Source organism: Manacus candei, unplaced genomic scaffold (assembly GCF_025592945.1).
Source record: "Manacus candei isolate 608988 ecotype Guabito, Panama unplaced genomic scaffold, ASM2559294v1 h1tg000057l, whole genome shotgun sequence".
NCBI lineage: Eukaryota > Metazoa > Chordata > Aves > Passeriformes > Pipridae > Manacus > Manacus candei.
In genome coordinates, this window is record NW_026138105.1 from 13,740,284 (window position 1) to 13,764,656 (window position 24,373).

The 24,373-nt window shown below is 42.4% G+C and overlaps 1 protein-coding gene across 2 annotated transcripts in view; it reads right to left on the bottom strand.

Moving 5' to 3' along the window:
• EYA2 (EYA transcriptional coactivator and phosphatase 2) overlaps positions 1–24,373 on the bottom strand; it is a 79,909-nt gene that overhangs the window by 37,978 nt on the left and 17,558 nt on the right. Inside the window, exons 2-6 of one of the 2 annotated variants that reach the window (XM_051803520.1) lie at positions 7,760–7,878; positions 5,882–5,926; positions 4,087–4,135; positions 3,328–3,470; positions 365–481 (exon numbers count right to left, since the gene is read on the bottom strand). In XM_051803520.1, coding sequence (XP_051659480.1) covers positions 365–481; positions 3,328–3,470; positions 4,087–4,135; positions 5,882–5,926; positions 7,760–7,868 — 463 coding nt within the window. In that variant the 5' untranslated portion in view covers positions 7,869–7,878. The remainder of the gene's footprint in view (positions 1–364; positions 482–3,327; positions 3,471–4,086; positions 4,136–5,881; positions 5,927–7,759; positions 7,879–24,373) is intronic. The other variant, XM_051803521.1, reaches the window with a different exon arrangement.

Sequence of the window (24,373 nt, forward strand, 5' to 3'; positions counted from 1 at the left end):
AGTGTAAAGCCACCTTTTTGTTTTGCTTCCACTCAGAATGCAGGAACTCACACTAACACAACAATCCCAGGTATGCAGCCACAGAACTAATTAAAAGAAAGAAAATGCAATTTCTGCAGAAAGACAAAGCTTATATTGATCTTCTTGAAATTTTTCTGGGGTAAACTAGTGTTAATCCAGTCCCTCAGCCAGAAATCAATGCCTTGATGAGCAAAACAGATCTGCCACAGACTTACCTCCATCCCTGTGCTGGCTGCCTAACCTAAAAGCTTTCCACAGTAATTTCAGCAGAACTGGTCCAGCGTGGGGGTGTGAGATTCTGAGCAGCCACAGCTCCTCCTGCCAGGCCCTGAGCTGTACTCACCGTGCATCTGGTACGTGTAGGGGGCCTGTCCTGCTGCTGGGGCACCAAAACTGGATCCATAGCTGAGGAACCCACTCTGTCCTGGGGAATGGCTCAGGCTGTCCTCTGTTTTAATGCCTTTGGGGTATACAGTGGGAACCAAGAGTAAAACATGAGTGTTTGTCATATAAAGGTGTAAAAAAGCAATTTCAGTAATTAACAATTTACCAGCGACATTTTCACAACTCTTCTTTCCTACACTTTCTTTTATATATTTATATTTAAATACACGTATATTTAATTACATGCATTACTCAAACAGGTCTCCTAAATAACAGTCAAACAAACAAATCACAAATAATAATTGAGTCAGCTACATCCTGTATCCATATCTGAATGCACTTCTGCCAAGGCAGGTAAACAACCGTGAAGAATATTGTTTTCCAAAACAATTTCTGAACAAATAGTTTTGTTTCATAATTAAACAAACTCACTGACTCATGAACTTTCTGAACAGTTATCAGATGCAAGCAAAGATTAACAAAGCAACAGGATCTTCAGCGAAATAACCTCAAGACTTCTGTTCTCTACAGAGTTATTTTTTACTTGCATTATTATTTTCAGCTTTGGTATCAAAACATTTATTGGCAAGTCAGACAGGAGAGTTATCATCTATTCAGTTAGATATAACATACAGTTCAGGAACAATAGGTAAGCCCTGAAGCCACAAAAATCTTTTAATTTCTAAACCCAGGCAATTAAACTGACAATTTACAGGGGGGAACAGCAATAGCTGAATTAAACATTGCAAGATGAAACCCTTGCTGGTAATGAAAGGGGTTGATATTTTATTCTGAGATGCTGCCGAGGTTGTACAGCTGTATTATTAAAATAAACAGCTCAAAGGTGCATCTTATTACCAACCCTGTGGGCGTGATCCTTCCCTCCTCTGCATGTCTATTTGCACACAACAAAAAATGGCCACTGGACACTGCCCAAGTGATGGGACCAAACAAAGACCCTGTTGATGTTTGGGGCTTGAATTTACACACTTCCCAGGCTGCTGTCATCTTTTAGCACTTGTAGGCAAACCTGGCAAAAGACAAGTTGAATTCAGGTGCCTTTCCCCAAACATGCTGTTTTCCAGCCAAATGACTCCTAAAAGCATCAAGGCTGTGTTTGCTCAGGTTGGAATAATTCCTCCCAGATCATGTTTTCTCTAATAAAAATCACTTATTTTAGCCTTAGGTGAGAGGAGCTGTGATGCAGTTTGAGTCCAAGACAGCAAGAAGATGATAATGCTGCACAGTGAAAGGCAGGACGTTTCTTTGGACAGGGAGGGAACACGTGCTGGTGCAAACCTCTGGCTGCATCCCTGCTGGGGAAGCAAAGTGTGCACACAGAAGCCACTTTTCCCCACATCCCATGCTTTTCAATTCCATCAGCACTCCACATGCCAGCATTCAACCTACCCCGGGTACAATTAATCTTCAACCAATGGGCCTTTTTGGAAGTCTAAAAATTGTTGTCAGACAGCGAAATAACTTAGCACCAAATTAATTTCCACACAATGTTCTGTTTTGTCTAGAAACTGGCCCAGTTTTATTTTTGTGCCTAAAAACAATACTGCTTCATTGTTCTTGGTTGCCAGCCAGGTGGAGTTTTTCATAGGCTGTGTTGAGTATCTTAGAGAGGGTGTAGGGGCTGGGGGAGGGAAACCACTGCTCAAGGATGCTAAGAGGTCATCCACAGGATTTATAAGCAGCATATGGGCCTGACACATGCATACCCTAAAGCCTCTAGGCAGCAGCAAATGGCTCTACTTTCACCTGCTCTAACAGGACAACTGTTCAGAGTTTGCCTTGGAAATCAGCCAGCTGATGCAAACACACAAGTAGCTCCAGGAGAGGGTCTTAAAACATTCCTCTCATCATCCTGGTAGAACTCCAGCTCTGCTATGCCCACTTCCCTGATCCTCCAGACTGCTGCACTGAACCTCCCTTCAGCAAAAGCCTTGTCAATGGCTGTGTAAGAACTTCTTGTTGGGAAGACATACTGTATTTGCCAAATAAACTATGGTGTTTAAGAGCACAAAAGAAACAAAACTAAGAAGTCATTTTAATGGTGCAAGACACAGCACTCGGGGGACCAGCCAGTAATAAGGAGCCCAAAGCTTTCTATTATAGAGCTGTACCTAAACAAGAGCAACATCTCTCTGGTCTTTAGGAATGGAAAGAACTTCTCAGCTCCCTCAAGAGCTTGAGGACACTGCTGATGCTCGGTTTACTAGGCATTCCTCTGCCAGGAGTGCTGGTTTAATTAGTTCCCTGTGTGAATCCCCAGCTGCTCCTGCCCAGCACTGTCTCCCCACAGCTGCTGGCAAGGCTGGGCAGAAAAGCAGGGAACAAAGCTGACTGGGGTTAGAAACATTTACTGCACCTACAGCTCATAACTGCCCACTTAAACACAGACCATCTTCCAAGACCAAAGTACGTTGTGTCACTTCACCCAGGCCCTATTCTGCTCTGTGTCTTGGTTCTTCTGTAATAATGTACAGAAAGTTTTTCTTAAAGTAGCTTGTGCCATTGAGACTTCAGGAAGAATCAAGGAAAGCAAAATGTAGTTAATATAAATATCATATTTACTGCAAGAGACTTTGTCTTGGCAGTGAGTCCTGGGAACACTCACCAGCTACTACTCCTAAGTGGCACATCCTACTGAACCTGAATTTTTCATACCCTACCATTGACTGGCTCCAAACTTTACCTAGTTTGTAAATACACAGTCCATGATATGAAGAGCTGACAGGTAGTTCAAAGTAAACCCAACATTTTTAAACAAGTCAGATTTTCCCCCGAGCCTAAAAAGAGAGCGTTGCTGCGCCACAAATGACATTCCACTGCAAAGCTTAAACCTTCCAATCCATTTTGCTGGCAGCAAGAGGGCCACATCCCTCAAAGGTAACACAGCATGGGAGTACTCACTGTAGGAGGGTATTCCATAGGGCTGCCCTGGAGGAGGGTAGGCAGTGTATGCAGCAGCCTGCTGGATTCCCGTGCTGTACTGAGTCTGTCCGTACGTTGCCATGGTTGGGAAAGATGGGACTGTCACTATATGGGGATAATGTCTATTCAGAACAAGAAAACAGAAGGTCTAAGGCAATAGTTACTGCACATGATCTTCTAGAGCACAAGTGGAACGCTTCTAGACATCTTGATAAAATAACATTCAAAGTATTGCGATATTTTAGGAACTCGGAATTGTCTAGACTGGTGCAAAAGGTTTTTTCAGTGTGTGGCTCCTGATATGAGCCATCAAAATAAGCCACCTAAAAGGATGGGGATTTTAAGACCGTGCAAAACATATGCAAGTTAAAAAAAAAAAAAGTAAAATCAACACTGCTTTTTCACGTTTCATTTAGAGTGGGCCAAACAAGTGAGTGTGAGGGGAAGCCTCTGACATTTCGACATATCCCTCTGTGGTCACTCATAAACACAACAACATTCAAACTGATAAGGTTTGGGTTCCCAGGGGCACGAAAATGCAGTGCACAGTACCTCAAACCTTATTTCACTCCATATCTAAGAAGATTAAGGAGCAGTTACTTCGTTGTGCCAGAGCCGTGCGGGGGAACAGGTGGATGGGCTTAAGGCAGATGTTTTTTGAGGTGACAGAAGTCTGCACAAAATGGCTGTTCAGCAGAACACGGCCTTTAAATGACAGCACTTGGCACGAGCACTCACTTTGTGGTGTACAGATGGAGAGGACACTGCGGTGCTGCTTTGCTGCTGCCTGGAAAACAAAAATTAAAGGGTCTCAGATTTTCATCAGGTTCTGTTCCATGGCCAAGCTGATACAATTGTTTTTACCATTGCTGGTTCAAGAAAAATATACAGGAATTAGAATTAGACTTTGTTTTTAGTGAATCTCCTCAAACTGAGGTAGGTAAGAAAGCTATTCTCCACTTAACAACAAATAAAGATTTAGTTTCTAACTAAGGGTGATACCAATTTATTGAACTACCATTTTTTTCTTCTCATGGGAGTGATATCAATCATGAGGCTGGGCTTTGGAGGGATGACTCATTTGCTCAAGGCTATAAAAGCAACTACTATGATGGCTGAAGTGATTTAAGCTCACTGCACTTTTTGCTCTTTTGCTTTTTTTGGTACTTTCCTAGACCATGACTCACTTTCCTTAATGCTCATTAAAACATATAAAATCAAAATAAATATTAAAAAAATGCAACACTCTAAATCTCCTTGATTTGAATCTTTTGAGTTAACTATATACTACCTTATTTACCTGCCAGCAGCCAAAAAAACCCAGTAGAAAACCCTATCACACAAGTTAGATGTGCAGGATGCCTTCTAATGGACCAAACTGTGTCCTGTAACACCACCGAAGAAAAATGCACCACCAGCTTTATCCAGAGACAAATTCAGGTTTACTTAATTGAAAGTAAGAAAAAAAAAAGTCTACATTAAAACCTGCAAGTTGTACTGAGAACACCATACCAAATGCCACCTTGAGTATTATGCAGCTTGTCTCCACAGTGCCATCCAAAATCTTGCTTCTCAGTTCCCGGCTGGAGCTGTTGGTTGTTATTTCAGCACTATAAATGCCAAAACACTCTCACAGTCATCACTAGTGACACTGGGCACAACTGATTCGGCCTCTGCAGAGGGTGATTTCCCAACTGCAGGTGCACAGGGTGGAAAGGGAGATTCCTGCAGTGCCCCCAGTGCCTGGACATCGCTGCTCCCAGGCAGTGCTGACAGGGAGGATTTGTACCCCAGAGCTGCAGATGGATTTGTACCTTCAGCACAGAGCTCCACAGACCTTCACTTGCTCAGCCGTGGGTGAGCTGGTGAATTCAACACTTAAACCGTAATTTATTTAGTGAAATATGCAAGCACACATAAAGTCTAAGTACAAGCAAATAGTGCTGTGGGTTTGGGTAGCCTGTTACACCATAAACACGGACACAATGCCCCAAAAGATTCAACCTGCTCACGTCTGAAATGCTTGTTCCTCCTGATTTAAATCCCTTTTGAAAATGTTCTCTCCTATGCAACCCTTTTTCACAACATTTTACATGGCTTGATCATTTTTCATTATAACATGGAAATTACACCAAACTATTTTTAAAAACACTGGCATTTCATCTGATACTTTTTTAGACTAAATTTCAATAAAAAATGCATCATCACGAGTTTGAACTGAAAATATTAATTACTGGAAATTATTCTTTGTTTTTGAATGTTAATTTATATAATTAACCATAAAACCTATATAGCCCTAATCACTGACAGAAACAAAACTATAAGGACTCCTCCTTCACGTTCTTAAAACCCTCAAGCAGGGTAGAAAAGCAAAACCCACCCCCCTATAAAATGTGTTACAGTAACCTATTTCCCAAGCAATAGGCAGAGAGCTTTAGTTTAAAAAAACTGACAAAGGATATGTTATAGAAATGCATATAGTCACTTAAACACACGTAGAAAAGATAGGTTTTAAATCCAAAATTAGGCTTACCTGACTCCCCTTCAAACTCCCTATGAAAAATTTGCTTTGACTTACCTGAAAGAAAACAGTTTATAAAATTGAGATTTTTAGATTGTGAAAAGAAGAGCTACACAGTTTCTCTCCGTCCTTCATATACCAAAATTGCCAGGATTGCACTGAAGAAACAGACATTAGAGTATTCATTCCTTTAATTTGGAATGCACTGACAAAGAGCAGAACAGACAGTTTGAGCACGAGCTTAATTTCTTTTCTATTTGAAAAAGACTACAGTTTCAATTTTTTTATTATTTCTGAAAGACTAAGTACAGAGTAAATAAGTTTGCCAAGAATGCCAAGTAGGAATTTACTGTGTGTGAATATGCAACATGTTACTGTCACTGACAAGAAAAGGCAAAGTTAATCCTACGGACAAAATGTGAACTTAAAAAAATTTTTACAACATAACTGCACATCTCATGATAAGCATCCATGAAAAGAGAGGGCCAGACAGCTACATGGACATTTCAGTGAGTAAGCACTATGACTAGACTTGCTAAATTTAAAACTGTAGGTGTAGCACAGAGCACACATTTGTGTGCATTTATTGCTCTGAGAGCTCCGTCAATCTGAGAATCGACAAACACACAAGTATTTCCCTGCTCTTCAAATTAACAAGAAGTTATTTTCAAGGGAAAGAGCACAATCTTGGTAGCACAAGGGATCATTCTGCAGCAAAGCAACCATAATGTTTCTATAAGAAACACACCAGCAGGAGCTGTCACTGGCAAACTGGTGTCCAACAGTATGACTGCGATGTTGGCTCTCATTTATATCACATTATAAAAAACAGCTCCTGCACCAAGATGTTTACAAGATGATGTACTTAAAAATCATTTCTAGCTCTAATCTTTTCTACAAACAGGTACATTTAAAAGGATGTTTTCTTTAGATTGTTATTCCTTCTACTGCTCTTGCAAATAGGCAGTCGGGATTGAATCAGGCGATTCCTAATGCCTCAGCAAACACCCAAACAAAACATCTCCTGGGCTTCTAAGAGCCTATAAATGAAGGGTTAAACACACTACTAAAACATAATAGCCAGTGCCTTTTCCTAACTCCCCTCTAACAGGAAGGCTGACAGATCCTGACCGCAGCAAACAATAGCTGGGATTGTACTAGCAAGAACTAGTTCAGCTGCATCACTTGCCAATAATTTTTTTAGCAGATTTAACATTCTTCTGTTTCCTTCACTTGAACAGTGTGATGGGGCGGGAGGGGAGGAGGAGGAGAGCAGATAAATTTCCATCAGAGCCTCAGCCACTGAAAGAATTTGTCCTTGGTACCTGCCAAATGTGAAACTCCAGAGCAGGGGCCAGCAGGGCTAACCTTCTGGAGATGGTAGCAATCAGAATCTCAGAGAGATGCAAACTGGGGCACAGAGCTGCTTTGGAAAGATGTTTTCTGGCTGTCTGATACGTTGCTGGGCCTGGGAGCCCCCACACTCCCCCCAGCACAGACACCAAAGCCCAGGGCTCACGTTCACACCACTGGGTCCAAAAAAAACCAAACCACCAGGTCTACACAAAATAGGTTTTCTACCTGCGATTTTTCCAGTGGAACAAACATATACAGCATGCACGTGTGTACATGCAGGCACTGACCATACAGAGATACATATCTGCACGTGAAATAATTCTATTCCACTTGCATTCAAACCATTGTGCAACTAAAGGATTCAGCCACCACTGGAGTGTCTACAAAAAATACCCAAAAATCTCAGTTGCTCACTATACTGTAGAACTAATTGTCAGGAGAAGGGGCCTTGCAGTGGCCAGTCCCCTTTGGTTATACATATATATATATATATTATGTTATAGCCAGTAAACATTAAGCAGAAGAGCAGCCTACCTTCTATGTCATCTGGAGCCGTGGCATAAATGTGAGAAAGGTTAAGCTTCAGTCTGTCAGGGCACTCTCTATTTACAGTCAGACTGGGTGATATCACTAGATCTAGCATTTCCTTATACCTGAAGGAAAACAAAGGAAAAATACAATTTATTCATTAATTATGCATGCTTACTAATGATTCTTTTTTTTTTCCCTAAGAGTATAAATATTAAAGCTGATTACCTAAACCCAGGCTTCATATAAATTCCACATAATAACATTCACTAAAGTTTTCATCAAAGGGAAACGCTGAATTAAAATGCAGTACTTGCTTCCTTGGAGATTACACCCATCTGATTAATGCTTTCCCTTTCTTCCTGGATTTTGCCACACAAAAACTAAATTCCTGATTTGTCATATGCCATCAAAGCAAGAATGTACACACCAGTGTCCAGTGAGGCTCCAGAAAACACTTCTACTGGTTGCAAATGAAGCTGAGGGCAGTGAACAGCATTATCCAGCATTTTAAGATAATCAAAAGTACTGGTGACAGGATCAGTTTTCCAGGGGACACCCAAACCAGGCACCCAATCACAATGTCCTGGCCATTAGGTGGCAGTGACACAAGGACAGTCCCTTTCACAGAAATAACCTCAAAAATTTCAAATTAACAACATATCTTCAGTCTCCAAAGAAAAACATATTTGTTTACGTGTGCTATAATGGAAGCTTAAAATCTCTGCATTACACAACCAGTCCAGAAAAGAGGACTAAATCGTTATTTCAGACTCTCTGCACAACATCAACAGGTCTATTTGTGTTTTCAATAGATGTCCCTAACTCCAGTTATACACCTTTTCAGAAGTGGCTTCCAGAGACACTCACTTGACACTGGGGGGAATTTGGGCTATCAGGGAAAAGCATAACTGTGCTCTTGGACAGAGCAGGGCCCTGGCAGGAGCAGCTGGGAGAAAGGGAATGAGGAGGTGAGTGGATCCAAGGCACCTGGCTCAGCACTGAGCATGCTGCTGCCAAGGCTGGCACATCCCTGCTCCCAGGCTGGGACCCTCTGGAGCTGGACTAAACAGGCAGCAGGTGACACGGCACCAACAGGCTGATAACAACCCCCAGCACACCTAAAACGTGGTGAAGTCACAGATAACAGCACATAAACCTGAAATCTCGACGCTGGGCTCCTGCAACACTAATCTGTGCATTCTGGGAGAAGCCAAGAGGCTTGTTTTGATTTTCTGTTTAAACACCACTCCTATGGCTTCACCAGTTTTGAGAAACAGAAAACAACAAACCACAGAATTTTTATCTGCACTCTCCCCCCATAATCACTCTTACAAAGCCTGCAGGTCCCTGTGAGGGAGGGTAAGTATTGTTAAGAACAGGTAAAAGCCACATGAAGTATTTCACCTGCAACCAAACAGCAAAGACCAAAGCTGAGCTCATTTTCACTTCCCCACCTAACAGCTGGGAGGGCACAGTGCCCAGGCAGAACACACATGAGCCCTCTGTGAATTTGCAGAACTGCCAAAAGTGGGTATGAAGAGGCATAACCATGTACAGTGTCTTTTCTCCAGGTGGCATCTGGCATTTGTCCACCTCCCCTGAAAATCCACCTGGGCATATCCACCTTCATGACCAACACAGCCTCAAGTCCAGGGGCTGGTAAAGGCTTCCTGAGCCTTGGAGACCTTGAGTCAGCAGTGAATGACCAGTGCAGTGGAAATAACAGTGCTCTGAACCCAACACTCCTGTGATCCATCTGCTGTGTTACAGATTTCCTAGGAAAACAAGACCAGCATAAAAACCAGTGTTGCTTTGCAGCTGCATCTTCGTTGCCAGTGGGTCTCAGAGTGCTCCACCCTCAGATGTGTCCCTGTGAGAGGAGCACAACTGACTGACTCCCCCATCCCACCTCAGACACAGACAGACTGAAAATGCAGGTTCACAGGGGCCACCAACTGTGCCCACAACCAGTGTCCGTGCCACCAACTGCATGGAAATGCAACAAGGACTCAGACGCTTACAGGGACACAAAAAACAGTCCCCAGGTGTAAAAAATCCTACCTGAGTGACACAGTCCAATGACAGAGCCAAAACTCCTCTCCTAACCCCAAATAAAACACAGCTTATGAGACACTTGACTCAGCACTGGAGGAAGCTATCCTAGTTTTTTCTCCTGAAATGGCCAATCTCACTCTCTTGCTGGCACAACCCTGCTGCAGAGGGCTCAGGAAGACTTTAGTGGTGCTTCTCAGGGAGGCAGAACAAGGTCTTTCCTACAAAGCTGTGGCTCTTAAGACCCTCTGAACAGCAGCAGGCTCTTTTCCCAGAGGAATTGCTTTATTCAAATCCAGTGGCACCCAATTAAATTTTGTCTCCTTGGCTGAGAAGGCAGGGTTCAGTTTTACACCAGGTTCTCCTTTCCACTGTATGCAAAGCCCATTTCCTTTCCCCTTATTACCTTAATGCTGTACCTGAACTGAGGAAAAGCACTGCTGTCCCAGCCCCTGCCAAGCTGGGGATGTTCTGCATTGTTTCTCAGATAACACATGCCCTTCAGCATAATCCAAAACCCCATCACTCATGACACTGCCCAGGCTGTTGCCAAGCAAACAGGAGCAGATGTTTAAAGGGAAATGATCTTTTACAATGATTAATGCACTTTAATTACATCATTGTTCAGAGACTTCATTAGCCACTCTCTGACTGATGATTTTTCTGCTGCTTTTGTTCTGTTCACTTTTGTATTCACAAAGTCACATTACATTTTCCTGTATTTGTTCTACAACATTTTCCTGGTTTGGTTTTTTTTTTCTTTAGAGTAAGTATTAGTTGCATGTACAAACAGGTAACTTGTCACAGAACTGCCTGTCTGGTTGTGCATGTCATGATGTGTGTTTTTAGTGGCTTTGCCTGTTTTGCACGCACCATTTACTGATTTATTCATGTGCATTTCTCACTTATGAGAAACTCTTGACAAGAGTTTCTGAAATTCCAGTTTTAACGATGGTAAGCCACAGAAAACAGTCAAATAATGGAACAGGGCTAGTATTTAACACAGTAAATGACATGCTGGAGTGCAACTGATGAAAATATCAGAGCTTTGTTTGCTTTTTAGAGCAAAAACATTTTCTGGCTTAAGTAATGTACAGTAAATCAGTAATAAAATTTGCTGAATATGAGCTTTTATTAAAATCAGTGATGGCAGCATCTAGCCTGCAGGGCTGACAGACATCTGGAAGAGCTTTTGGCTTCTGTAATTAAGAAGAACTTTGTGTGAATTTGGTGCTCAGCTTTTCCATTAGAATCCCCTCCTCAAAATCCAATGTTTTGCCCTGAAAGTTGACCCACAAAACCTCTGCCAAGACCAGAAACTTTTCTAACATTTAGGAAGGAAAAAAATAGAACTAAAACTATTTTTCAGCCATTATGAAGCTGAGAATCCCATTTTAAGTGTTCAAATTTTTGACTGAGGTGTTGAGGCAACATGCAAATCACATATTCTTTTACAATCATTCTTTTAAACAAATTCTTTTACAAGGCAGTGATTCCAGACCCCAACTCAAGACACCCAAATGTGTGCTGAAGATCACACTACTGAGCCATCCCCATCTCTCTGCAGCAAAGAACTCAAAGATGGGTGTGAGTGCAATGCTGAAGCAGGACCCAGTGTGCAGACGGAGACTGCAAGGAGCTCTGGGTGCTGACAGGGATGAGAAAGTATCCTCTTTCATCCATGGATAGTATCTGAAAGGATGAAACAGGAAACCACCATGGTGTTGTGGGCAAATGGAACCCCACCACAGCTCTGCCCAGCACAGCTGAAAAGCCAGAAGGCACCAGCAAGAGATGGAAGACTCCTTCCAAAGCTTGGAGCCCTGCTGCTCAGGCATAACTTAAATCATCTCAGTCCCTGTGACTTGTTATTAACATGCAAGTCACAACACACTAAAGGCATCATCTGGGGACCACAGGCATTCCATCCTCACTGAGGACACAGCTGACTTGGTCCTGGGGGTCTGCACTTTTCACTTGTCCCCACTCCAGGTCTGGGGTGAGAAGACAGTATTCTGGCTTCAAGAGGTACATGTAGTGGAACAAATGTTCAAAGGAGAACTTCCAGGGCATTTTCAGTAAATCAGACACCTGGGTAGTCTGTGGTACCAGGGTAAACTCAGTAGCCAAGCAATTAAGAGATTTCAGAGGGAATACAAGCAAGGAAGAGCAGAGCTTTTGCCCCATAATGACTCTGCAGGAGGGCATTTCAGCAACAGGATGGTACAGATCATAAAGGATATTCAGGAGTAAAAGACAGTATGGAGGGAATAAAACTTTGGCATGGGTATGAGAAAAAAAGAGAATGAGCTCTACATCTGCCATCAGTGGAGGAACTGATGAGTTAGGAGTCCTGCAGGCAAGAAATGAAGACAGAACTCCTCCCTTCCCCTGGGAAAAACCTGCCAGATCCCACAGTGGGAAATACAAGTACTTTAAGGGAGTGACAAATTGCAAAAAAAGTTTGTCCATGAGGGCAGAGGTAAATCCAGAAGTTACTCTCCCTGCAACAACGCCACGCAATGATCTTCCCAAGAATTTTTACTTGTGTCTGGCTGGAGGCCAAATGCAAGCTCAAACCACCAGATCCTCCTAAACATATGTGTGTGCCAACACAGAGCCCTAGGCAGGAGTGATACAAGCCAAGTCCTCTGCTTTTAGCTTTGCCTTGAAGGGGAGGAGTAGAGACAGAGATTGCAGCCTAATTGCAAGAGTAACATTTTTGTCTTGCTTCCATGGCTTTATCTGGTTTTAATTACTTGATCAACTACTTTTATCTCCTCAAAAAATGGTGCAGATGACTACACAGTATTTTATGACTCCAGTGGTACTCATCATTAAAGAGAAGACAGTCTGATTCCCCACTTCATTTCAGAAGCAAATCACATGCAAAAAAACCATGAAGATGGCTTTCTCAACCTCTGATTCAAAGAAAACAAACAAGCAAACCCCACTCCAATCCCAAAAAGTTTGTTTCTTCATTCCTAGGAAATACAAGATCAGTTGTAATTTTTTTTTTTCCCATATGGGTAAGATTTTCAAAAGCACCTGCTATGCCTCATTCATTTTCACTGGGAATTAAAGCTTCTACTATTTTAACTCCAGGAGAAGCGTAGGAGCTTAGGCAGCTTTGCCAGGACTAATTGGTTGCAAAATTATCTTCCCTATTTTGCTTCGCTCCTGTACAAAAAAAAAAAAAAGGAATCATTCATAAGCAAGGAAAACACCATTATCTTGCAACCACCTTCCAGATGGTATAATCATAGGGAATCTCCCATAGTGAAGATTTTGGCTTCTTCTCTCTATCCATTTTCAAAAGTATTTCATTTCCTCTGTCAGTACATTCCTCCTCACACTGTTTGGACGTTTTTCCTCTCCATCTATAATAGATTCTTTGTTCCTTCCATTTCGAGAACTCAGAAATGCTTCAGCAGGTGAAAACCACGGCGCTCTTTTCTCTTTTCTAACGAGTCCTAGTTCACCCACAAGTACATCTGATAGATGTGTGCAGGAAAGGCCTGAACAGGCATAAAGTTAAACCTGAGCTGGCATAAGTGCTCGTGTACAAGACTGACAGTACAGCCCCGATGACAAGATATCCTTTCAAGGTGACCTGCAGGGCAACGTGCCTTGGGCTGTTTATGCTCCTGAGAGCTGCCTTTGGCTGATGTAATTGGACAATAAAAGCAGCACTACTTGTCTGGATTTATCATTGCCCAGCCTGTTTCAGACACAAAAGTAAGAGGACTTGTAGCACAGCATCTGGGGTGGGGGTACAGAGCTCCAGCACAGACTGTCTCAGGCAAAGGAACAAGAGAAAAAAGTTGTGTGTTAGATAGGCAAGAGACAAAGCACATCGGAGATCTCTTTTTAAATGTGTTAATTCTAAACGAGTTGAAGAAAAATAACTGAGAAAAATAACAAAACAGACCATTTCTTTCAGGCTTCTGAAACAGCTATTGTTTAAAAACACCCAAAGTATTCCATCAGCTTTAAAATCCTTCCCCACATGGTTTCTGTGTTTTGTCTTTTTTTTTTTTTACACGAGACAGTCTTTTTGATCAAATTTTTACTTTCACTGAAAGTTTTCTGTCTTGCTTTAACCCATAGACCAGACAGTAAAAAAACAGATGAAAATTCCTGTCTCATGAATTTTTTGAGCCAAATTCACTCTTTTCTTTTTTTTTTTTTTTTTTAAGGAAAGTCAGCCTGAAGATTTTTTTTTAGCGCTTGGAACCAGCAAAAATAATTGCATGCCTTGTTTCCCTGGAAGTCCTGAATTTCCAGAAGCATTGGCTTACTTCACCAGGCATCATCACCTGCTTTTCCAGACTGCTTTTCAATGATTTTTCTTTAAATATGCTGTTTCTTTCCTGTCTCATATCTGCTGATTTTAGAAAAAAAAAAAAAAAGCAGGCTTCATATAAATAAATATATCTTCATATAAATAAATGTTTTTCCTCCTCCTAGAAAGGCTTCACTACTGCCTTCTCCAGGTGCTCTTTTCCTGGAGACACAAAGGATACAGAGAAGAAAGAGGGGGCTGTGATCCCCCTGCACTTCCTGCGATTAACTCGGGAAGAGATCGAAGGCAGATAGGACCAGGGGAAGCATCAGCATTTTCTGGCTGAGCAGCCCAAAGCAAAGGGGATTCAGTGCACAGAAAAACAAACAAGATGAGAGATATCTTGACCATTTGTCTGAGAGGCAGTTTGAAAATTCGGGTGAGCAAGTGCTGGGGTTCACAACACAGACTTCCAACCTGGCAGCCCGAGCAGAAATACATTATGGCACTGCTTTGAGTCACTGGGTCCTTCAAAGCTCATTTCAACAATAGTATTTCACTTATTCTAAGTCAAAATGAGAAAGACAAATTTTTCAGAATGCCTTTGGCTGGTCTATCGAACCTGTCTGCTAAGTAGAACAACATTTGCAAAAGATCTTACTACTTGCCAAAGCATAAAATTACTCAACTCTCTTACTGTGAACAAGCAAGTACCACACAAAAGGGGCTAAGCTGGTAAAGCAGCAGCATGAGCTTATAGCCTCCAGTCATTTGAAAAATAAAATTGTATGTGTATACATATATACAAATGTACATAAATAATCTCTTTCACTTTCCACATTCCTCCTTGACATTCACAAGCTTTTTAATTTCATCACACCTCTTCCTATTCAGATCCCCCAGGCGTGCCAGGGCTGCAAGTGACTGCAGAAAACCACTCTGGCAGCTCCAGCTGCAGAACTGGGACCTATAATACAAAACAACTGCCTCCAGGGACTGCAGGGTCCACCTCATGAGACCTGTCACTCCTTAGGCACCTCTTTCCATGCTGAAGAACTCTGCTTTTTACTCCTTCTCTTCAGAATCACAAGGGCTAAAAATTCACTTAAATATAAATTAGGGATTTCCCCCCCCACACACACACTCGGTTTTCTGCTTCCTCCTCAAGTGCCATGGTGAGGGAAGAGCAGCATTTGTGTTTGGACATGAAAACTCTGGTCTTACCAGCAAAAACCCCATTCTCAGGAGTTACCACAGGTGTGTGTGTTTGCAGGGCCTTATTCTGTAAAACATTTGCATCAACATGCTGTAACATAAAGCAACCACATAAGCAGAACTGAGCATCCAGAAACTGCTTCTGAGAATTGCAATTCTAGTTTTGCTCCCAAGCTCTGTCAGTAACAGATCGGGCAAGTTTCTCAGGACTACATTAAGACCTCTGTAAATCTGGGAAATGCAGTATAAATTGCCAATTGAGCTCTTTTTAGGGGCTGGAAAGTGCTCTGAAATCTTTAGGTGAAATCTGTTCCACTGCTGCAGTATTGATATCCATGCCAATGAATAATGACCAACCTGAACAGGAGACAGCCAAGAAGGAGGTGAGGCACGAGAGCTGTCCTTCAGGGCACGTTCTCTCACTCATTTTTGGTCCAAAAGCTCTCCATTCCCAGACCATGAGAATTTCTTCACCCTTTTGATACACTCCTTAAACCTGTCAGAGTCCTGCAATGGCTCCAGCAACCCACTGGGAAAGGCAGGGCTGCCCCTTTACAGCAGGGCTGTGTCAGCACCTCCATTCTCAGCCTGTAAAGGAGTAGCACTCGGGGAATAATAATTCAAAAAGAGCTATGGGAAAAGAACTATGAAATGCAAGTTAGTAAAAGGACTTTGGATGTGAGGGAAAAGTCTGGTGTAACAGCACAGGTGAGGCTGGAGTGAGAATGACGTACTCTCTCCCTGCTCAAATCCCCCCAAGTCAGACTTTCTCTGAGCAGAGAAGACAGCAAAGAGAAATGTTTGTTGTATGTGTAGAAGCTTGAAAACATCTCTGACTGGGACTTTCTTCTTCCCCTGCCCCCAGTGAGAGGAGGGAAGGGAAGATTATCCCATCTCTCTGCAGGAATAAACCAAGAAAGATCATTCTCAAGGATTCAGAAGCAATGAATTCCTCATGTTTTAGATCTTCAGTGCACTGTGTCATCTATTTATGAAGTATCTTGATGAGGGAAAACATAAATGCTGGCCTCGCTGTCCTAAATGCAGTTGATGCCCATTGAGCCAGAAGGAAACATGGCAAAGTTTGTAGCTTCTCTAAAACTGAAGACTCTTTTTTAAGAAACTGGAAGTATAACATGATTTAACAATGTTTCTGGAAACCCTGTATTGCTTTGACTTGGCTTCACAGTTTGGAACTTAAGCAGCATCCCAACCCTCCCGCAGCTCCTCACATTTAAAAAAAAAATAAAAAAAAAATCTTTGTGGTATTCCATTCCTACACGAGGGAGAACAAAATCTCTGACACATAACATAGCCACCCACCCCAAAGTTGGCTTCCCTAATTGTTCCTCATCATCTACAGATTTCTGGGTTAGGGTTTTCAGGGCGGGGGGGAGGAAGATGGGCTTTTCTTTTCATTTTGGATTTAATTAAAGCATCACTAAATCACAACCTGTGATTGCCAAGTAATTGCTGACTGAGAACGTCTGTGGCAGCAGTGGGACACCAGTGCTGCACCAAAGTTGGTCATTTCACCAGGAGGAATAATGAGCTGCCAATTTTTTTGTTCCTGTATCTATAACTGGAAGGTTCAAAAGGGATTCTCTGAATCAGGAGACTGGCTGGTGATGATGGTTCACAAACAAAAGTGGAGCAGATTTCTCATTTTAAAGAGCTCCAGCACAACAGTGAGCAAAGTAACACAACCTAATAGCTGCATATCTTGTGAATGTTAGGAGAAAAAAGGACAATCACCAAAGGCAATGCTTGAGCAAACAGCACTTTAATCTGTTACTCACACCAATTAACAGTGTGGAAACAGCCAAGGGGAGAAGGAATTTACTCAAGGCAAATGCTCACAGTGTTTTCCCTGATATTAATTCCATTAATAATTTGTTTCTGTGGATATTTGAGAGCCAGGCTAAAATAACAACATGGGAATAACAAATGGGACAGTGTGATTTGCTTTGTATGTTCAGGTGGGCTAAGGTCTGATTTCCCAAGAGTTTTGGTGTGACAGGAGGCTGAAGCTCTTTCTTTAAACCCAGGCAAAAGTTAACTTTGGGCCCAAACTCCCAAAGCTGTTAGTTGTTAGGTTTATTTTCGAGCCAGAGGGAAGGGATTTTTGCAGAGATAACCAGAGGATATTATCAAACAAAGAAGAGTTACAGAGCACCTTTGCAGAGATCCTCCCATCCAGCCACTGCTACACTGCATGGAAGTGGAAACACCCAATGACAAATGCAGCAACCCAATGCCATGCACACAAACGTCCCTGTTTTCCTTTGCAAAGTCTGATCTGATAAAGAAAAACACTTCCTGAAAGCGACATTTTATGACATTAACCAGACCTCAAACAACGCACCGAAGTACAGAGGGACACTGACATTTGAACTGCAGGAGTTTTGTTTTCCATCTTGCTTTTCCCCCCTGTGAATATTGCATTTTAAATAACTGGAATTTTTAAAATCCCCTTTCCTCCTTTCACCGTGATGTCATGCAACTGTTGCACAAGAACAACAATGTAGAGCTACCACTGCTGCAGCCAAGTTTGGCACCAAGAGAGATCAGGGCTGGCACCAAACACCACGGTCTTGAAAATAAATTTGGCAGAGGTAGTGCTTGCCACTGCTGCCATAAACAGCAGACAGGGCAGTGAGTGGAGAAGTGCTGAAAGAGACCGTGAGTTTGTTACTGGAAGAAAGATGCCCATTAGGTAACCACTTAATCCAGCACCTACTCACATGTGAAAGGTGAAGAGTTTTGGCACATCTAAATTAATGGCAGTATCAGGGACCAAACTGCAACATCACAGTGCCTTTCACACATCCATCATACCCAACTGAGCCTAAAAAAAACCCCAGCCAGCTACCTGTCAGCCAGGAGAATCTCTGTGCACAACTGCAAGTTCCACCGGATTATTCGAAGAAAAACACTTGATCCACACAAGAACACATCTGTCTCAACAAATTTCTCTTTCCAGTACTTTTCAGTTCTGCTTTCCCGGGAGGGCATTTGCTCCTATTCAGTGATGCTGGAACAGTGCTCTTGGAAAGAGATGCATATGTGTGTTTTTCTTTTTTTCAAGGCAGATGGAACAGAAAAGAAATGCAAGTTTTCCTCGCTGTGTCCCTCTCGGCTTGAACTGAACGAGTGTGGGCTGATTTTCTATGCTCTATATAAGGGTCTGATGATTTGTGATGTGGACATCTGCCTGCAACTGGACAGATGCCACCAGCTTATTACAGCAGACAACTCGACAGCCATGTAATTGCAGCATCTTTCAATTGCTACTTTATTTTTGGAAAAAAAACCCCTCTTTCCCTAGCAGAAAAACTCCATATTCCATCTTAAATTTCAAAATTCTTTGAGCATCAACTCTCAAATAAGGGAGCACCTTCACCAGGCAGATAAAAGTCAGAAGCATGTGTGGTGTTGTAACAGCTTTTTGCCAATTTTGTTAGCACTAAAACAAGTAAGAACATTAAAAGCAGGTTTCAAGTGATTTATTTGACCCTCAGTAGTAACTTTCATCAACAGCACCAACGAGCACTCCTATTGGGATATCCAACATGGTGTTTGAGTGGAGAGCCATAGAGAAGTTACAGCCTCCTTTTTCAGCTTACCAAGCAATAAATGAAAAACAAGAATTGGCTTAAAGGCAAAAACTTGGCTTTTTTCCCCATCCCCCAAAATCAAACAAACTGAAAAACATTTGATCTGATTACTATGACCTAATTTTTTCCCTGATGGCTTCAAATTCTTCAAAAAGAAGAAAAAAAAAATCAAATCTGAAAACAGAGGGTGACTTTTAATGACCACAACCCACGGTATCTTTTTCCAGAGGATGTTTACAGCTTCAGTGACAAAACCAGCATCTTAAGGCCCACACTTTGTTTCACTGAAGAGCAGTTTCCTCCCATCATATTATATACCACTTACCCTTGGGATCAGCAGTCCAAGGAGCTACTCTGCAGCACAGCTCATCACCTCTGAGGCCCCCTGTCAGCAGCGACCACTTGAGCACAATCCCAAAATTGGGGGGTGCTGGAAACTCCGGAGTGCTGGGATCCAACCCAGCACACACACGACTGGTTCACTCACAGGGCTGCAAGGCAGCTCCAGACCATCCCCTGCAGCTACAGAAAATGGCAGCAACCTAGAGCTCTTCCCAATAATCTAAGAAAACAGTTTTGTCACCTGCACAGATTAAGAAATCCAGCTGCAAGTAAAAGCCAACTGCAGCTCCTCGGATGTTCGAGCGCCAGCCTACGTGTGCCGTTAAGAAGGTGACTGCCTTAGACTTCAAACTCAGATTTGATCTGCAGTTTCCCTGGCTTAAAGGCAAATTTCTCTTGAACAAGTGGGACTTCAAAGGCCCTCACCCTTTCACAGCCCACAAGAGCAGCCTGACAGCCTGGTTCCACAGTGGATGTGCCTCCTGACATTGGATTAACTTCAGCTCATCGCCTTCAGCGCCGCTTCTCTGACACCTTTACGGAATAACTTCTACTACAGACAAAAGAATCAAAATAATTTCATCCCTCCAGCTACTACAGGATGGTACAGATCCGTCCAGTTCACTCACAAGCAGCATGAAACAATGAAAGCAACTTATTTCTGATTTTTTCTGCTACTTCCCAACCTCTCTCTGCTCTTGTGCCCGTGCAGGGAGCAGGCACTGCCTGCAGTTGTCAGCACAGAACAGAAGCCCAAGTCTCACATTCCTACTTCCTCCCAGACCACATAATCTCTCTCCTCATTCCAACACCCAACTTCTGCATGGTTAAATTCTCCCTTTAATTCACATGTGGTTGTGTAACTGTCCCACCCCAGTCACTTCACCCCAGTTGGTGTGTTCCTCCCCTGGAGCAATAGGTGCAGGTATGTCGTGCATCCTCTGTTCTCACATGTTCACATGAAGCATAACCAATCTGCTAACCCCTGGACAGCTGCTGGTTTTACAGCCTGTCATCACAAAGACTGCCTGTGTGCCTGCTGGGAGGATTCTGATTCTTTGGGAGCCCAGCAACTGAATTCACTCAGTTCAGCTGCAAATAAGCGTGGAATTGAAACGCCGCAATTAAGAGAACCAGCCTTGCTTAATTCAGCTTCTCTCCACAAATGAATACAGGGGATCATCTAACATCTTAGAATCCTGCATCCTTCCCTTCTAACACAGTTCCTGAAGGTTAATAGGGTGCATTTTCAGCAACAGATGCTGCAGAGTAAATGGGTGCAAAGATCCCAAACTGCAATTCACCTGTGCCAGAACCTCTACCTCTAAAACTGGTCTAGGAACGACTTCCTCAGTGTCCATGTGCAAGTGTCAGCAGGGTGGAAGCTTGGAAAGACAAAAATCAGTGAGAAGATAACACAAAATCAGAAGAACATGTGACACAGAAGTAAAAAGCTCCTGGGACAGGGGCCTGAGAAAAGCCTTTTGAAATGTTATGGAGTACTACTGAAAAACACAACGTCTGTTCCTTTCTGTGCACTGAATAAAAAAACAAACAAACAAACCCCACAAAAAGGTTTGGTACAATTCATAAACAAACAAAATAAGTTTCTGCTGGAATTACACTCCACCTGTTTCCCTCTAATTCTTGTGGACTGCCCCCAAGAACTTGAGTTGCTGGCCTGCTGGGGAAAGGTTAACAACATCTAATTGAAAAAGGCAACTTTTTCCTTGTCCTGTCACACACCACTTTGCCAGTAAATATGTGGGGAAAAATACTTTGAAAAGCACATACATATACCTTAAGCTAAAGTCCTGGTTTTAAGCAAACCAGCCTGACACCGAGAGCTGTAAGAGTTAAGATTTTTCTCAGAGCTAAGTACACATTTTTCCATGCAAGCAGCTGAATCATGGATATTTTAAAGAGTAGTTTATTAAGCACAATATAGCATATCTCCTACTCAGCTCCATAAAATGTGTCCAGTGCTGTACAAAGCATTAAAAAGCATTTAAATCTGAAACTTGCTGGCCTCCACTGGCACAGCAGAAGAATTGAGAGAACTAATCTAACAGCTGTCTGGAAGCACAGCAGATTTATACCGTGGGTATAACTACAGTTATCTGACTTATAGCAGAACACTGAATGAACAATGGTGGTCTCTAGACAAATGCAATGTATGGCAACACCCAAAATACCCTCCTGACTCCAGGATGCTGAAGTTAGTCACCTTGCTTCCTAGAGGAAGCATTCCAGTTTGGTTCATAAAAAAGAGCAAAGGAAAAAGCCAAATAAAGGCTATATACAACTAAGTTTACCAAATAGCTAGATACACAATGGTTCTGTTGGTCTTTTGCATTGCTATGGAACTGAATTTACAGGCAACAACCAGCAACTGAAAACTGGCAAGACTTAATAGCCCAAGACTTTTTTGTTTCCTGGTATATGTTTATTTCTTAAGGGGAAGAGGAGATAACATCAGAGAAGCAGCAGTATAAACAGCATCATTAGCTGTATGGAAACTCATCTCTAAGTATTTGAGACTGCAGCACATGGCAAATACTGCTAATTGGGTTTAGAATTCAAATCTGAAGTTCAGTGAATTCAAGGGAAAAACAGAGTTAGGTGAATACCACATGAATCTATTAATAACTGAGCATATAAATGAAATTCTAGAAAGGCTGGCAAAATTACCCTCAGTTACACCAAAACTTCGAGTCTGTGCCAAGAAAAGCTCTATGGTTTTTGACAGCAGTACACAGGTGGGTGGAACTTCAGGGGAACTTCATTCCAAAAGGGGGTTTTCCTGTGGCACCTCCTTCCATCTCCACTCTCCCCAGCATCAGAGCAGCCTGATGACCATGTGCACTCCAGGGCTGGAGGACAGCAGAGCTGGTACAGACCTGGGAGGCAGCCAAGAAGACTTCTGGGGATACTTTTCATGAGGACAGAAACTAAAGGTATCAGAACCAAAAATCACTCCATCCTCGTATTCTGCCAATAGCAAGGAAAGGTGCTAAGATGCTTTTCACTGTCATTTTGTTGAAATATTTTTAAAGACTGGCATTTTTAAAGACTGCTATCAAGGACAACACTGAGGTAAATGTGAAAGCTGAGCCTGGCTTCTCCTCTCCACCCCCCATTCCATCCCCAGGCTCCTCTCCCTGCAGTTTATTTGGCAGGGAGGTGTTGCACAGCCAGTGTCTCATCCAACATTGCTACGGGAGTGTTCCTGAACATGATTAATTTGCTAATGATACAAATCTCCAAACAGCATGTTAGTTCTGCTGATGATTTATGAAATGCCAGAGATCCTTCTCTCACCAGCGATAAGCTCTTTCAAGCTGGTGATTTTGTATGAAGCCTCTTGCCATTTCTAAGGCCATTCTCAACCCCACCTCACTCCCAGACAGTGCAGAGGCAGAGCTGCAGCATGGATTTCTGTAATGAACTGCAGGTTATGTACACACACAAATAATACAGAGAGTCAGATTATGAATTCTTGCATACTTTCATATGCAAAAAGCCCAGAGTGTGCTTTGGAACAGAGACAAGCCTCACTGGGCAAACACTCTGCTTGGTCTGCTTTCCTCCCAGGATGCAAGTGCACACCAGCAACTGCAATACTAGGGAACATGTTTCCCTTTTTCAACTGCTCACAATATTGCCCTTGGCACCCCAATGGCTCAAAATACATGAGTAGGAATTCCAAATATAGTCTCAGAAACTTCAGTAGTTTTTCTCATTTCTTTGCCAGACACTCCCTATGCTGTACAATGCACCTGACACTCACAATGACCCCCCAGTTACCCCAGTCCCAGCATCCTCTTGACCAGAAGACACCAGTGATACCCAACTGCACCCAGGTATGATTTTATTACTTTGATCAATGACACAAAGGATATGTTTTTCTTCTTCAAGCAACATTTGCAGTCAGCCTGTGTTTCCCTGTGCTTATTCTCCACACTTATGAAGACTATCAGTTGTTTTTACCTATGTGGAATAATCACAGAGAGCTGAAAATATTTCAGATATGAGGTCGTCACTCTGACCAGCCAAGAACCCTTATGGGTTTGGTTTTTTTGTTGTTGTTCTGACAAGTTGGCCCTTGCTTAACAAAAATACCTCAAAACTGGAATAGTGGGAATTGATAGGACAGTTTGGGAACTTTTCCTGAATAAAAGCAGGCTACTGCAAAATACCTTTGCTGACTGCCATTTGCATTTGTTTTTCTGTTGCCACCTCCCCACAATGGTGCTGTGCTCCCAAAGGGTGCAGTTAACTCTCTCCTTTAGTGCATTTACTTGTCTCCAGTATGGTTGTGCTGAGAAATAACTGCAGCTCTATCCAGCTTCATTGTCTATAAAATAAAGCATTGATTTGTAAGCATTAATAAGCCATCTATCAGGGTGTGCATGCCCAGGGTGAGCCAGAGGGATCTTCCACTTGCAGTGCCTCCAGAGTCAGATGTTTCAACCACAATGTACACCACAAACTTGGGGTCATTCTGTGCCTGCCCTGAATGCTTTCCTGGCACAGAAACGAGTCAATCTGGTCAGATTTCTACATGTAAACAAGTGATTTTTATATTGGTAAAAAGCCTCAGTCCTATCACTATTCCTCTCTTCATTCCTTAAGCACATTTACATCACTGAAATACCTCAAAGAACTGCCTCAGCAATGCCAGGTATTTCTCTGCCCTGTTCCAAGTGTGGCATCTTCCCTAAAGCTCTCCAGATTATGATACTGCACTAAGACAATCTCACATCACCTCCAAGTTACTATTCCAAGCCAGCAAGAAGTATAACACCTAAATTTAGAACCTGAACACAAAGAGAAGCAACAGGCAGGAGGAAACAAGATTTGGGAACTTGGTAAGAAATGCAGCCCTTCCATTCCTATCATAACTGAGAATGACACTGCATATCTACCACCTAATACCTGTCATGGCTTTCTTTTCACTTGATCATAACTGATTAATGTGTGTGCATTTAGCACAAGGGCACTATCAGTCATAAAACAACACTTGTACATATGACCAAAAAAAGCAGTTTCAAGCCTGCAGTTTGTTTTGTAAATCAGTGTAACTCTGGTTGTATTTAACAAACA